General features: G+C 34.5%; 1 protein-coding gene across 1 annotated transcript in view; it reads left to right on the top strand.

Moving 5' to 3' along the window:
- The window catches only part of UNC13C (unc-13 homolog C), a 350422-nt gene that overhangs the window by 56461 nt on the left and 277647 nt on the right, over positions 1-16314 (top strand). The window contains exons 2-4 of the mRNA XM_025038961.1: positions 5418-5496; positions 7612-7683; positions 15954-16173. Coding sequence (XP_024894729.1) covers positions 5449-5496; positions 7612-7683; positions 15954-16173 — 340 coding nt within the window. The 5' untranslated portion in view covers positions 5418-5448. The remainder of the gene's footprint in view (positions 1-5417; positions 5497-7611; positions 7684-15953; positions 16174-16314) is intronic.

Here is a 16314-nt window from a genome sequence, read left to right as displayed (position 1 = left end):
ACAAAGAGAGGCAATGAGGGAACACTCTTTTACATAATACTAAATCACCAATGTTCTTGATGGCTTAAAGCACAATAGTTTGAAAAATGTTCCAGACTTCGACAATTTTGAGTTGAAAAGTAATTGTGAAAAGTTTGACAGTGAATGAGAAGTTTAAGGAATAACTTTAATTTATATTTTCCTTTTTATGTATAGAAAATATGATTGATGCATAACAGAAATTTATCATATGAAGTCAGTTTAAGAGAACCCTTATAATGATTATAAAATTAAAATTCTAATTGCTAAGAAAGCATGGTATCAAAGGATTAATTCGATTTTTTTAGAACAATATAACTGCATCTTACAACAGATGGTGTCTTAGTTGTGATGAAATATGGAATTTAAAAATCTTTAGGTATGTGGGGAATGAGTCATCAATTACACAGACAGAAATACTCATTCAATGTTGACAATAATAGAAATAAAAAGAGATGAAAAACTGGAAGAGAAAATATCCTAAATAACACATCCAACTATGCATCAGGTTAATAATTAAGTATATAATGATTAGGAAAATTGTGTTAAATATATGCAAAATATATAACGTTAAGCAAAAAAGCAGAGTAGATTATTGTATGTTTCATTAAGTAACTAAATAACTACAAAGAGTTTTTAAAAGTCTGAAAGAAAATACAGCTGTATTACAGGAGGGAGATTTAGAGTGATTTATTAATCTTTCACATTGCTTTGATGTTCCACAGTGCTAAAAAAGATTAGTTATATAGCCCTACCCAATATTTGTCTTGGAAATGCAGAAATAAACAAGAGCATTATGATCTTTTTTTAGGCCTGTAGTCTTCAATGAATTTAACAACTCCTTTGAATATAAACAGAGTCTACCAATTTGCTAATTTCTAATGGAAATGAACTGTTCTATGAATATTATCAATTAACCATCAGCCATCCACTTGTGGAAATAGCACACCTTTGTCCCATAATCAGAAAGATTTACCTTTGGAAAATCTGCTTGATAGTTTTGATGTGATCCTCTCTCAGTGCTGCCTCGGAGTTCTTTTCCCATCTATGTACATTCAGTATGTTATCAGATCAACTTTAGATTAAAGTAATATGTACTTAGTAAAGTCAGCTTTTACATCCTCTACCTAAGTATCAGATATCTTAAAAAGTATAGAATATATATCCTTTAGATCATTTGTATTGTTTGTTCTGTAACAAGATGGTTAACTGAACCTGAGTCAAGGTATATAGTAGTATACTATTATGTCTCAGATTTTATTAAACTAGTAAATTCCTTTTAATGAAATGCAAAGAACTAAGAAAACCATGTAAAATTTAAGACTGCGCAATAGAACAAACATTAAATTAGAACACATGTTAATTTAGCCTACAAAATTATATCCATGTCGTCAATTTTATGTGATCATTGCCTTTCCAGATATGTAGGTCTCTTGTCATTCTTATTTGTAATGCCTGTAGTCTAAAATTTTCCTTTTTCCTAAGGAGTACATCTGAATAGCTGGGAATAAGCCATTTGAGGAGGATTGGAACTATATTACACAGTGAAAGGGATTCTGATCTAAAGATTATATTATTCTTAAAATAAGTTGAAAAAATTTTTAAATAATTACTTCTAAAACAATTGGGAGAGGTCTCTTATTTCCTCCTAACAACAAAAAATTTAGTTATTAAGAATATAAGGTTAGAGATAAGACAGTCTTGCTGTAGAAATTAAGATCTATCATATCGTTCTAGGCCTGGATGAGTTGCATAACTTTGGTTTCATTAAAAATGAAATAATGTAAGCTTCAGCTCATATTATTTGTAAATATGGAATGATTCAGTCATATAAATAGTAGGATATGGTAAGCCATAGAGACTGGGTTCAAATCTTGGCACCACTATCTCTGACTCAGATAATGACCTTGGAGATGATTCTGAGCTATTCTATACTTTCATTATTCCGTTTCTTCATTTATAAAATGAGGGAAATAATTGATTTATATCTCATTGAATTTTTTGAGAAATTAGGTAATTCGTGTAAAGGTTTACTAATTGTTAGCATTATCTGGTTCCTGCTAAGCATCACATACATATTAGCTATTTTGAGCTAGTTTACTGGTCACAGTTAGGGACAGCTTAATTTACTCAGCTATACCAAAAAGGGCTGAAATCAAACAGCTTTCCTGGAATCAGATCTCACCTTCAGAGTTCCTTATCTGCTATTGCTTGTGTGGATGACTCCCTGTGACCTTCTCATCTTTGAGCCTAGCTAAATTCTTCTGATATCAATTTTAATTGATATCCATTAACTTGACCTCTTGCATAGGAGGTCAGTGATTTAATCTACTGATATTTTTAGTCTTTACCATGTTTTGTTCTTTAATCTCTCCCAGATTTTTCATGGTTAGGAAGCCTCTCAATAAAAATGACACATAATTTACATTGTGTAGAGCTTCACCATATTTACCAATCATTTCTCTACTAATGAGAAGGGCAGTCTTTTTCTTTAAGATTCAGATTTGCAATAAAAGTTTTATTATTATTTGATGGATAAGTTCATGAATTTATATACACACTTCTTACAGTAATGATGAAAATGTAAAATTATAAAGAAACAGAACATGATAATTAACATTTTGGAGGTTATCTGTGAAGGTTAAAAAACAATTTTATTGCATTGCAGTTTTACAAATTACAAAATATAGTTTCAATGAAATTAAACGACAAAATCAAATGGGACAGAGATGAACTTTGGATCCATGTTTTCTAACTTGGGCATATCAATCTGTAATGTTCAGGTTTGGTCTGGGTCCTTGGACATCTCTGTTCTTATGAGACAAGCATAGTGGTCAAGCGTGAGGCCCAGTAAAATATGTGTGTAACTGATTCTTGAATTTGTGGGTCTGTAGAGTTGCTCAAGATTCTAGGTGCACTTGGGAATTTGAATTAAGTTTCACAAGAGGGAAAACAAAGAAAATAAATAAATTATTGATAGAAAACACATGTCTCATTTATATAACACTTTGCAGTTTATAAATCACTTTCTCAGCTATTATCACAATTGACTGTTTCTTCACATAGTTATTAAAGTCACATTATTTAGTAGTCAAAACATTTCAAAACACTTGAAGGCAGCTAGTGTGATTGCCATGTAATGTGGTGGAAAGACATTTATTAATGCACATTATATGCCATTATTCTGTTCACAGAAGAGAGAAAGCAGAAACTGCTTGAAGTCAGAGCCTTAGATTAGAGCAAATAAAACGAGAAAAATGCTTTTTTCCCCCCTTCTTTGAACACAAACCCACTCAATCTTTTTCTGATATTTTTAATGTTTGGGATGTGGGATAGTCAAGTAGAAATTGGCAAGGAGAGGAGAAGAATATGAAAAGAGGATAGGTGAGAAGCAAGAAGTTACACTCAGAGTAGTTGGTTCACTTTCTGAAGATGAGTGTTGAGAAGACAAAAGTTCATTACTCTTTTCCCATTTCAGTCTGCAGTTTCCTGCAATTCATAAGAGCATGCTGACAATGATTCTTTATTTTGTGACCCCAATGCTTGACCTTTATCACATGACCATCACAGCCCTTGGCCTAGAGAATGTCAATTAGTATTATTCTGGGCAGATGGAAACTGTACTAACTCCTTTCTCATACCATCAGTGTGGACAGGAACTTAAATGTCACCTGCCTCTAACACACACACACACACACACACACACACACACACACACACACACACCACCCCCCCACCCCCACCCCAGCTTTTCTCCTTTCTTGTTTCTTTCTTCTTTCTTGATCTCTGCCCCACAATTATTTTTTTCCTGTATTCTATGATCTAAACTAAAGGTAACGTTTAGTTGGAGTACATGACATTAAGCATAATTTGTTTATCATTGACATCCTCACTCAACTGTACCGGTTTTAATATTTCACATTACTGCATTTGATCCTCATTTTCAAATATATAGGTTATTACTATTACCATTTTATCTTTATTAATATTTTTTATTATATTTTACATGAGTTGTATGGTGGTGTATTTAGTGAATTGTCTGAGATCATCAAGCTAATAATTGATACAACTGGAAGTATTAAGACCATGGCAACTAAGAAAAAAAAAATCAGACTAAGATTTCCTTTCATTAAGCTTAGCAGCCAGAAAAAAGGGGGCGGGGAGGGAAGCGTCTCTGTGTCAGTGGAAAACTGGACTATAAAATGTTGTTGTAGCTTGTTCCAATGGCAGAGCTACCCAGCTAATACCCAGAATTATGAATTGTGTTGTTACTGGTAAAAAGCCTGACTCTAATCTAGAGATTAGCAAGAGTTTTGTAGTTTAGGTGACTATGAGGAGAAGCTATCATCTGTGATTTTAACACCTTTTGGTTATATGAAAAGGCTATAAAAATGCAATAAATACAATGTATTAAACTCATTTTAAATGAACATAAATTTTAATATACTTTACAAAAATGACAGGTTATTATAAAAATATTGAACATTACCAAATTTATAACATAGTAAGAGTCTTCTCATTTTCTCTCACCTAATTTTAGTCCACAAAGGTAGCTATGGTTATCAGTTGAATGAATATCTTTCTAGACATTTTCTATGCCTGTATTAATACATACATGTATGGGATCATAGTAAACTTACTAACATGCAAACTTGTTTTTTTCATTTATACTATGAGTATTTTTTTCATATATACACATATATATTGGCCTCATCCTCTTTAATTATTGCATTCTTCTCACTGTATTATATAATATAATATATTCATTTAATCAATCTGCTATTGCTGAATATTTAAGTTATCTAGCTTTTGCTGCTATTACAAAAACTATTACAGTGAACGTCCTTGCATAACAAATTACTTGAATCTTGTGCATTTATCTGTGGATAAATTCGGATAAGTTGAAATGCTCATCTCAAGGTAATCACTAACATTTTAAATGTGTCTATGGATCATTAAAATGCCACTTTGGGGTTTAATCTGTGAAGATGGAACACACATGAAAAATGGTACTTTTACAATAAAAGTAATTTCTTTACCATTGCAGGCAGACCAAATTTGCACCAGAATGGTTTGGTACAAAGTTCCATGTACTTAACAATCTTGATTATTCTCTTTGTGATACTGATAGTAAAACTGTGTGTCAAACCAGGCCATGTATATTTTAAAGTTTTAATGTATGGAACTGTCCAAGAAGTGATCATTAAGTGTGGCAGCTAGAGTCTCTCCACCCTGGGCAAGGTCCTAGAGTCTTGGATCTCTGCTCCTTTGTGAAGCGGTTGAAAATCATGGTATCTATTTAATCTTTTTCATAGCCTTGCACTATGAATAGTTGAATTTTTTTTCTAGGAAGTTACCCATTGACCTCATTCCTTTTTTTTTTTTTTTGCCTCTTTCAGGGCTGGGTGGGGACTGTATGGTATTGACAGTATGCCAGATCTCCGCAGGAAAAAAACTTTGCCTATTGTACGAGATGTGGTAAGTCATTCCTGTTAAATTCTCTTTGATTGCATGTCTTGTCTTTGTCTTTATTAGAGGTCATGTTATCCTTCTCATTAACTACCTGGCATATAAGTATTTCATAGACTAGAACATATAAGAAACCAGAGTCTACCAAGTGTTATGTTTATTATTTCTTTAAAATCTATTAGATGGAGAAAATAACTCTAACCTTTTGACAGCTTTCAATATTAGTTCACATTACAAAAGGAGTTAAAATGACCCTATAATTGAGCAAAGGAAGTTACACAGCATGCCAAGTGAGCTGCTGCAACTGAACTTTGATGTGCGTGGTGTTGTGAATGACTACAAATTTAATTTGCAGTTTAAGGCTTTATTTGAACTTTTTTCACCTTAACGCAGCAGACTTTAACACTTTATAAAGCAAGCAGATCATATTAATGAATTTTTTGCTATGTTAAGATCAAGTCTAGCTGTACCACTATTTAAAGAAAGGCATGGCTCCCAGGTCATTATAATCTTTATTAGCCCTAAACACAACTCTGAATAACTCAAACTCTCCTATGACAAAATACACTGGGGAGCATCTAGAGATGCAAAGAATTAATAATGGTCTGTATTAGATTATAAAAACACATAGTCCATCAGCATGAAAAAGAGGGTTTTCTACCACCAAAAATGTCTTCACAGTTTTTTGGAAACATATTCTTAATTGTCTATGACATGAGAATATATTTTTCCTCAGAGAAACCCAAATTTTTTGGTAGCAGTAGTTTTTTAATTACGCTGTGAAAAACCTTCATTGCAAAGCCATCACTTTAGTTTTAAATTAAGAAAGATAAAATCTTGCCTGGAAATATCTTACACTGGAAAGCATGAAATGTCTGTTTAATTAGCTCATACTCCTGCCATTATAGTATGGACATTATTTTTAAAGTGTTAGACTTATTTAACATCATTATACTATTTTCTCACCTTCTTATGTCTATTTACACTTTGTTTTCTCTGACACTTGGAATCTTCAGGCCATGGTAAGTGATTTTCTATTTAACTAATATTTGCCAGTCTCCTCAATGTACCCTGCACTTATTCATGGGATAAAGCAGGGCAAGACGGGGAGATAAAAACACAGAGATGTACAAGAATAATAAATTTGGGTTCCCCAAGAATTTAAAATCTAGTTAAATTATGAAAGAAAAACAAAGTTATGTATACAAGTGCAAATACAAACTAAAATAGGATTAAAACGTAATTTTAGTGACAGTAGTTGTCAGATGGAAGATGATCTTGGGTGAATCCTTGGAGGTAAGCCTTCTCTAGGTTTACATGGTAGGGTGGAGATGGGTGAAGAGTGACTTCCCACTTAGGATTGTGCTAAACATCTGGCTGCATGGCTTTGAAGCTACAAAGAGGTATATTTATGACCAGATGCATTATTCCACTATGATTTCCCTAATGGGAGAGCAGATTTGAAATTCCCATATAGAATTTCTGATTTCCAAAGTTCTCCATAACACTGTCAAGTTTGATATTGCATATGTTTTGGGTAGCAGCCATATAATGGTTCTATTTTACAGGAAAATCTAAAGGGACTTATCTAAAATAGCTGAAGGTATCAGCATTGAGTGAAGAAAAAAATGTGGGTGTAATGATTCTCTGTTGATAAAATGGGCCCTTGGAAGAAAATATACGGTCTAGATATGGAAGATTATTCCAGAGAACTGAGAACAACTCAAAAACCATCTAGCACCAATTGTGACTCAGGGCTATCACACACATCAACTGTTTCTGTACCAATGGTTATGTTTTATTAAGAAATGTAATCATGACCATCTTGGGGAAAAAAATTCTAGAAGTCTCTTCTAGCCTGGAAACCATGGCTGGTCACCCTATCTTGATGGACCTTGGTTTTCTCATCTGTAAAATATAAGGGTTGAGTTTGATGATCTAACGGGCCTCTTTCAGCTTTAATGTTCTATGATTCCACATTCTGGATGAATTGGCTGACTGCTGAAAATAGCAAGTCTCCCTATTGTCTAAAACATGAGCAATGGTAGTCTTTATTCTTACATTTTCACATTCTGCTCAGCAAACGCTTCTTGTAACAATAACTTATCATTCTGTTTATTTTAGACCCTGGCTGCCCGGAAATCTGGACTCTCCCTGGCTATGGTGATTAGGACGTCACTAAACAATGAGGAACTGGTAAGTAAAGAGTCAGTGACTAACTATGTATCCATCGTAGTCCAGTGGGAAAATCATTCTGCTTGATCCACTCATTTATAATGCTCCTTCCAATATTCCAGGAATAACGGAGCGTGGGAGGAGTCTGACCCTAAAAAAATTTTCTCTGGGCCTCAAATTATCCTCTGCTGCTCAAATATACATGCACTTTCTCATCTTTAGAAATGCTATTCCTCTTAACACAGTTTAGATTTATTCTCCCCTTTGCCCCCCAAAAAGAATCCTGCTAAATTTTTAAATAGTTGAAATTTTGCCTCTTTTATGAGGCTTTCCTAGACATTTGCCTCCCCTTCTAGCTGAATTATTTTTCTCTTTTGGGTTTTCTAGCATTTAATCACAACCTCCACAGTGTATTATTGTGAGGACTGAGGGCTGCTTGGGGTGAGACGCATCTGTATCACTAAATTGTCATTATTGTATTCTGGCAAGTTATGTAACTTCTCTAAACCTGAGTTTTCTCATCTATATAGTGAGGTAATAATAAGAGGATTAAGGGTGTGGATACATGTTTGACACCCAGCATAACCTAGGGTATAGTTAACAATATACACAAGCTACTGTTATTATTTTTGTTATTATAGCAAATTTTATTATTTTGCATAAAACTTTCTTTTTAGACTGATATCCCTGAGGGCAGCATTATATTCTGTTTGTTGTTTTGTTAAATATTATTAAGTATTTTCATTTCTATTGCTTAGAACACCGTCTGTCAGGTAGAAGCTTTGTAAATTCTTGTTGAATGAAAGAACCAATTGGAAGTTACAAGCAGGCTACAAATATCTAGGTCAGGGATTCTTAAATTTAGCTCATCAGAATCACCTAGGGGAACTTTAAAACATACCCATGCCTGGGTCTCATTCCCATTGATTCTGATTTAAGTGTCTTCAAGTGTAGGCTAAGTAGAAGGGGTTTTTAAAACTCTCAGGCAATTCTAATGTGCAGTGGGTGTTGTGCCATGTAACTCCATCCTCTGGGGACACTCTGCTAGGTATTTCACTCAAGACGATTAATCTATGTCCTTTTTTCCTGGAAATTAATATACTCCTTTCAATTTTAGTGACATAGTCATTCTTATAGAATAAATTTTTTACTAAAAATATACTTGTCAATTTCTGTACCTTTGACATTTAAACACCATTATGTACATTTATATTTCTCATTCTCTTCTTTCTGTCATTGTCATCTTCCAAAAGCCAACATTTTCTAGGTCTTTATCAGCTCCCCCGGCCCTATTATACTACATATTCATTTGAATATCTGGGTGCTACAGTAAGTTAAAACATTTTTGATTGTGCACAGGATTAAAACATGTAACTACTTTCCCAGGGTCATAAGATGCCATGTAATCTTTTGCACATAGTTTGGATTCAAGATAAAGTCAACATTCTTTGGTGTATGAGAAAGCCCCATATTGCTTGCTGAATCTTGAAGTATCTAGTCTTTTGCTTTTGAGGAAATAATCAAGGTCAAGAATTTCTATTAATACATTCCTACACTATTCCTTTCTTATATTTTAAAGTATGGTAATTGGTCTGAAGCACAAGTGCTCATTGCTATGCAATAGAAATTAAAGGAATGTTACTAGATTTTTCTGAGGCTCTGACAGGGAGCATACCCTCACTTTATGGTTAAATTAACTATTGATCTACTTTTTGTCAACTTGATATCATTTTACTTCTTTGGTTCAGAAGGTCTCAGATTTTTCTGCATGTGTTGGGTGGATAAATAGTATCCATCAGCTCCCTCTCAAACTCCGAAAGCCCATTTCCCTTGGGCCATGTCTCAAAAAGTAAATGAAATGTGACTTTTGTACAACAAGCATATTAAATGTCAGTCTTGACAAGCTGTCACATTAAGTGGTTACATGGGCAACTAACATGAATGCTGAAGTGAATAATTTCCATTTCTCGGTACTAAAAGTCTTCCTATGTGAGAGCATGAAATGTTTGCCTTTACATAAAGGAAATCATCTTGGCCATGTAGAAAATATCAAATGATAGCACTTCTATTATAATTAAAGAGATGTATGGTTAAAAGTTCAGCCATCTCTTCCAAAGAAGAAACGGGCTCTAAAGTCTTATGCAAGATGACAATGGGTCGTCGCACTCCGTTGGCAGTGAGAGAAGCACTGCAGAGTGCCCTCTCCATCACCAATTCCAACTCACCCACGAGGAGCTATTGGAGCTGACTGGGAATCTCGGTTTAATGAGTCCCTAAGGACTATGGTCTCTGAACATTTCCATCTGACTTAACACAAGAAAGAATACCAGTCCGGTATCCATACACCACAACAGTAGTCTGCCTGGCACTATATTGCCCAGATTTCAGAGTGATGGTTTTCTAGGTATGGACCCAACAGTGGGACAAAGTAGATTCATTCAATAATTAAACAAATATTAATTGACTGCTATGTGTCAAGCATTGTTCCAGATTCTGGAATAAAGGCAATGAACAACTCAGCTAAAAATCCCTGCTGTTATAAGGTTTTAATATAGTGCGAAGGGAGCTGATACAACGTTTGGTACCCACTATTGCTACAGGTTATAACGGAAGCTTCTAGCAGGCAGAATATTTAAGGGAGGCTCAGGTGAGTGTTATGGGAAACTCAAATGGAGAATCCAACTCACCAAGCCTAAAAGGGATGCTACAACCCTGTTTTTTTCTATCTGGGTCAATGACCATGTTTAGGAGACTAGTCTAATGGCATGCTTCCAGGGTTTGTCAGTTCTCAGTAAAGGCTGGTTTATCTAGGAGAGTGTGATTCCTTCTTTCGATAATAGGTTTCAGGACTGATAATAGGGGCTGATAAACACTAGGTGTGGGGAGTAATCAGGGGTCAGACTTGGGCCCTGTTCCTAGCATGACACTGAAGAGAGAATATGGAAGGAGGAAGCAGATCAGAACACCTGTCTGGTTCCTGGGGTTCAATCCAGGAGTCATAGGCTTACCTACACCAAGGTTCTCTGGACTCTTGCTCAGGAACAGAAACCCTTTCCAGACACATGAACGGGTGTTGAAGTGATATGGGCCAGAATTAGCATCTCGGCTGCACTTCTTACTACCTTTGAGAACTTGTTTCTTATCAGTACTCTTTGACTCCCTGAGACTTGTTCACCTCACCCTTAAAATGAAAGTAATAATACTTACTGTTTTTGAGAATAAAAACAATGTCTTATGAGGCAGAGCACATGGCAATCAGGGAAGTGGGGCAGGGACTTACATTGAGGTATTCAGAGTACATGCTAAGTTCAGTGCCTCCCTGTTGTCTTTGTAGCTGAGGGTCAGATTCCAGGAAGTACTGACATAAAAACCAGCAATAATGACATTGAATGTAAAGATTAACTTGTGTACAAGTATTGCTATTGGTCCTTCTTCAAGAGCATAGTCTTTGGCTTCTTTTAATATTCTTTTACATATTAAAATACTTTCCAACACTTCTCTAGTAGGTTATATTAACTTAGTCCTCATATTGCTAGATCAGTTTTTCAATATGTAAAGTGAATATACTAATATTTCTAGAACATGGTTGGGAGAATCAAATGAAATGGTAGATTTATATTCTCATTATTTATATATACATTTTCATTGAAGGTTTCAGTTGGAGAAAAACTGATACAGTACATGACAAATCTATCTTAAGTCATTTTCAGATCATGTTCTGTCATAATAGAGTACATATCCTATATTGTACTCTCCTTGATTTATTAAATAATCTACTTTGACATTGTTCTCCCTCTTTCTATTTGGACTCACCCACCAATTTCTTAGGTCAATGATAATGTCTGTTATAGAACAATACAAGTAAAAACAAATTACTTATAATTTTCCATGGATAGGCACATAACTTTTAGTCTCTGTATTTTCTGTAACCAAAAAAAAAAAAAAAAAATTACCTGAGTAATTTTAGCTTCTTTAGTCAATTTTATGTGATGATTATTCTGATGAATAAATTAATTCTGAAATTATGTCTATCTTTATATTCAGGAACTTATCCTATTGTTGTTCTGTCTTTATATTTATAGCAAATTTCAAAAGTCACATTGTACCTAATCATTGCTCTGCAAATATTTCGGGTGACTCTGTCAAGAAATAGCAAAATGATACCTACAAGACAGCAAATAGATTTTTATTTCTAAAAAGCATCAAGTACACAAAAAATGCTTCAAAAAAAAAAGCATATTTTTTCTAGCAATTATCAAAATGTGATTTTTTTCAAGTATAGGAAAGGAGTGGTTTTCATAACCCCATGAGGGAAAACCACAGGATAAAGAGGAAAATAGAACTTCATTAGTAAAGTCACTGGTTAGCATAGTAGGGGAAAAAGAGAAAAGATATATGGCAAATAGATGCAGACAAGCTTTGTTCCCGTTCTATGTACTAACAGTTGGTAGATTGGAATATTGATGGTCTAAAAACACTAGTCACTGCTCTTGGCAGGAAGCCTGATTGTTTTATTTCTCAGGCTCGTTTTAATTTTCTCATATAGAAAAGGCAATTTGTTTCCTTCCCGTGTCCTAATTGTTCAAAAAGTGATATATTAGAGCAACTCACCTTAAATTCCAGTTTCTTGGAGCAGGAGTTTTTAACGAAATATTTGTCTAAACCATGAGCATCCTCCTCTTTGAAGTCTATAAGTTGTACTTGGGTACAAAGGCTTATCAGAGTCAAAGCATTCCTTCTCCTCATTTCTGCAGATTAAAACAGTGTCTACACACAACAAAAATTGCCTCATTTTCTGAAATCACTTCACTAATGCAAAAATAACTTTCACTGGTTCTTTCCTAATTGCAAAAGTCTTTCATCATGTCTATAAATAGGGGAAAAAAGTACTGGAAAAGCATGAATCAGACCATTCCTAACTTAATTATTGAAAAATTGAAAACTTTTTACCTTTTCAATTTTGTACCTTTTGTACCTTTTGTATTTTATAAATTATTTTTACAATGTGCATGCATTTTATTACAAAATACATTTTAGAAAATGATGTTTGTTGTAGATTTGAAAAGTTTAGAAACATTTAAAATAGATTAGCAGCAAGTCTCCTAAATTGCTGATTCTACTTTGTGCTTCAGCCCCAGTAATTACAGCTCTGCCTGTTCTTGAGATCACCCTCTCCGTGTGTTTGGTTTGCCTTGGCCAGAGACCCATTCACTTCAGCTAGGATACTATTGCTGTACCTACTTATCTTTCTGCCCGCTTTAAATGCTACATTAAAAAGACAATTTTACTCCTCCCCTTTAATCCAACTACTAACAGACGTCCATTTCCTGAGTACATGGCTGATTTTAGTGTTTCCTCTTGTTTTCTTCTGCCTCGCTTTCATTCAGTGCCTCTTACCCTATCGTTTTTGTCTTATTCCACAAAATCCCAAACTCTCTGTCCTTTCTAGAATCTTGATATAGTTTTATTTTGCTGCTAAGAAAGCATCTTCTTTCTCCTAAGATGCAATATTCTCCTGATAGGTAAGAAACCCCTTTTATGAGATCTATTTTTACATGATTTCCTTAGCTATCCATTTAATGAATTTCTAAACTGACTATCATTCCATCTTATGCTTTGTTGGACTAAGAAATGTTTCATATGCCATTTATTTTAATTTTCAACATGCCCATATTCCAAAAATTAGAATGAGAAAGACTCATTTTCATTTCCCTGAGACAGTGGATATATACCCTCTAACAAATTATCCAGTGTTTTCGTCTAGCTTCTATAGCTCTTAAGTGTTGGCATTTTTTAATGCCCCATTCAGTTGATTTTCATGCGCTGTCTAGTAAATTTTCCATGTTTCTTTTTTTTTTTTAATTACCTTTCCTTTCTCTTTTCATGACAGGGATCATGGCTCCTTAACCAAACCAAACATTTCAAGAAAATCTTCTCAGATGTCTATTTAGAACTTGATTATTTGTTTTCTTCTAGCATGTTTACTTTTTCAGCAAGTGTTCCTTATATGTATTACTTCTAGTATAGCCTACAGATTTAGAGGACCAAAAATACATTACTTGAATTCAATTTTTAAAAAAGCGGATATAGGAGATTAGATAAAATGTATCAATCATTTACTTAATCTTAAAATATAAATTCATGTTTAAAAATAACTCCTTGCTCAACTCTCCTTTCTAAGTTAACTTGTATTTCTTTTCTGTGTTCATTTCCACCATCTTTCACTGAGTTAAAATTACTATTTTTCTTCTTAAACAAACAACAAATCACCTTATTCGATTGCAAATATAATGAAATTCCTTCATTTTTTTAGACATCACACACACACACACACCACACCACACCCTCAACCCAGCTAGAATAGGAAACTATGAACAGCTCACAAAAAAGATGTTATACCAAAAATTATTCAATTCATGCTAATGACATCGAAGATACCCACTTTGCTAGGCAATAAAGGGGAAACAAAGATAAATAATGCATGCTCCTAATTCTAACAGAACTCTTCACAGTTCTTTGCGAGACATCTTTATTATTAAATGAACCCAAGAGATTCATTTGGCACAAGCTATCTTTGAAAAGTAGGGGATTCAGTTATTCTGTCTATATAAACCCCTCATACGGGGTCTCCCACTTGAGTTATTCCTGTATTTGACCCTACTGCTGCTCTGTAGACCCCCTTGAAGCACAAAGAGTTTTTACCAGACCCTCATGTAGTGACAAGGCTTGGATCTTGCTGTTCAAAGTAAGAAAATTTTTAGTAAAGCTTCCCTAGCAGAGAATCTCCCAGTACCATTACCAAACATATTCTGGGAAAACACATAATGAGGAAATTGTACTAATCAAGGGAACTATGCTGTTACCATAATGTGGAATGAAAAAATAATAGAAAATTGGCCATTTCATTTCTGTAGGAAGATAATTTAAAGTGAGTTTCAAGGATGATTAATGCAAAATATAAATGCTTTCCTTCTGGTGTTACTTATCAGCTAGGCTCTTACAGATTTATGTAAATATCCATTTTGTATGCATCAGGCAGTATATGAAATTATCTGTAAATGTAACTTTAGAGAGTGCTAGTCTTTCAGGAAGTTGCCTGCACAGTAGGATATGAGAAGCCTAGAGAAGGACTCATCCAAACAAGTCTCTTTTTCTATTGACTTACAGTTCTTGATTGAAAATACATTATCATTATTAATATTTACTATTGAGTGTTTTGAAATCTATGGAATATGTTTGTTAGTCATATAATTTGATAGGCAGGGTAGAGCAGAAAAGTGAAGAATAGAGACCTTTAATCTCTGTAGATTATAAGACTCTTAAATGGCAGAACATTTATTTCTTTCATGAGAAAAATATGTTGTTCCCCTACTATGTGCCAGGGACAATGATAAGCACTGTTTAGGCACTAAGAAGAGAAACATGGACAGTTCTTGCCTAAAGAAGCCCATTTTAAATATCACGTGATCGAGCCTGTGCTAGAGAACTCAGATATCCCAGCTATTTGTTCAGTGGATTTTTCTACCCCATGAATGGCTTGTTAGAAAGTCTTTCCACATGCTATTAAAAATTATCTCTTTTTAAGATATAAATCACCACAGGAGAGTGCCACATTTAACCTTTATCTATTATGATTGCTTTCTGTTGAATTAGTTACTGTGCTCTTTCCTAAAGGATAAGCAATGAAAGCAGTTTCCTGCAGAAAGAATCATAAAAGAAGCATGTTTTGGGGCTGAGGTGTAAAGTGTCAGGAAGGGTACAGAATGAGGAGAGAAAGACCTGGGTAGGATATAAAAGAGGGTTGAAGTTGTTTCTAGAGGTTTAGGGTCAGCATTGAGAATACTTTCCATTTACTTTACAATTTTGCCAAGAACCAACTTAGACTAAAGATAGAAATATAATTTTTTTTTTTAATTAATGTTTTCTGAGCACTTATCTCAAGCCAGAGACTAGGTTAAGCTCTGAGGATTGTTGTAGCTTTGAGCAAGATGTTCATCATTTTTCTCCTCATGGAGTTTACAGTATATCCAGGACATAGATATTGTCAAGTAATTAGAGCCCTATACTGCTATGAAAGAAGCTTGCTCTATAGCAGAGCCCAGTCCATTTTGGAAGATTAGGGAGTTCTTTATGTTCAGATAATTGAATTGGGCCCTAGAATACTGAGAGAAGAATAAATGAGCAGAGTTATATAGCATTTTCAGGGGAAAATGGTAAAATGTTTGTTTAATGTTGAAGTTCTCCAAATCCACTGACTTGGTTTGCATTGGCAACTTCTCTCTTCTTTACAGAAAATACATGTCTTCAAGAAGACCTTGCAGGCATTGATCTATCCCATGTCTTCCACCACCCCACACAATTTTGAGGTCTGGACAGCTACGACACCTACCTACTGTTACGAGTGTGAAGGGCTCCTGTGGGGCATTGCCCGGCAAGGCATGAAGTGTTTGGAGTGTGGAGTGAAGTGCCATGAAAAGTGTCAGGACCTCCTAAATGCTGACTGTTTGCAGAGTGAGTACATGGTTAGGCTGAAGAAGTAGGTATGCAGAGCCTGCCTTATCCTATGTATTTTCACGGTAGTCCTCTTCAGCGGTTGCTGGTTTTCAAAAAAAATCCTACCTTTCTCCTCCTCTTACTTACGCAAACACATAC

This window comes from Pteropus alecto, unplaced genomic scaffold, assembly GCF_000325575.1.
Source record: "Pteropus alecto unplaced genomic scaffold, ASM32557v1 scaffold86, whole genome shotgun sequence".
Taxonomy (NCBI): Eukaryota; Metazoa; Chordata; class Mammalia; order Chiroptera; family Pteropodidae; genus Pteropus; species Pteropus alecto.
Note: the sequence above shows the minus strand (reverse complement) of the source record. Positions and strands in the feature narration are given on the sequence as shown.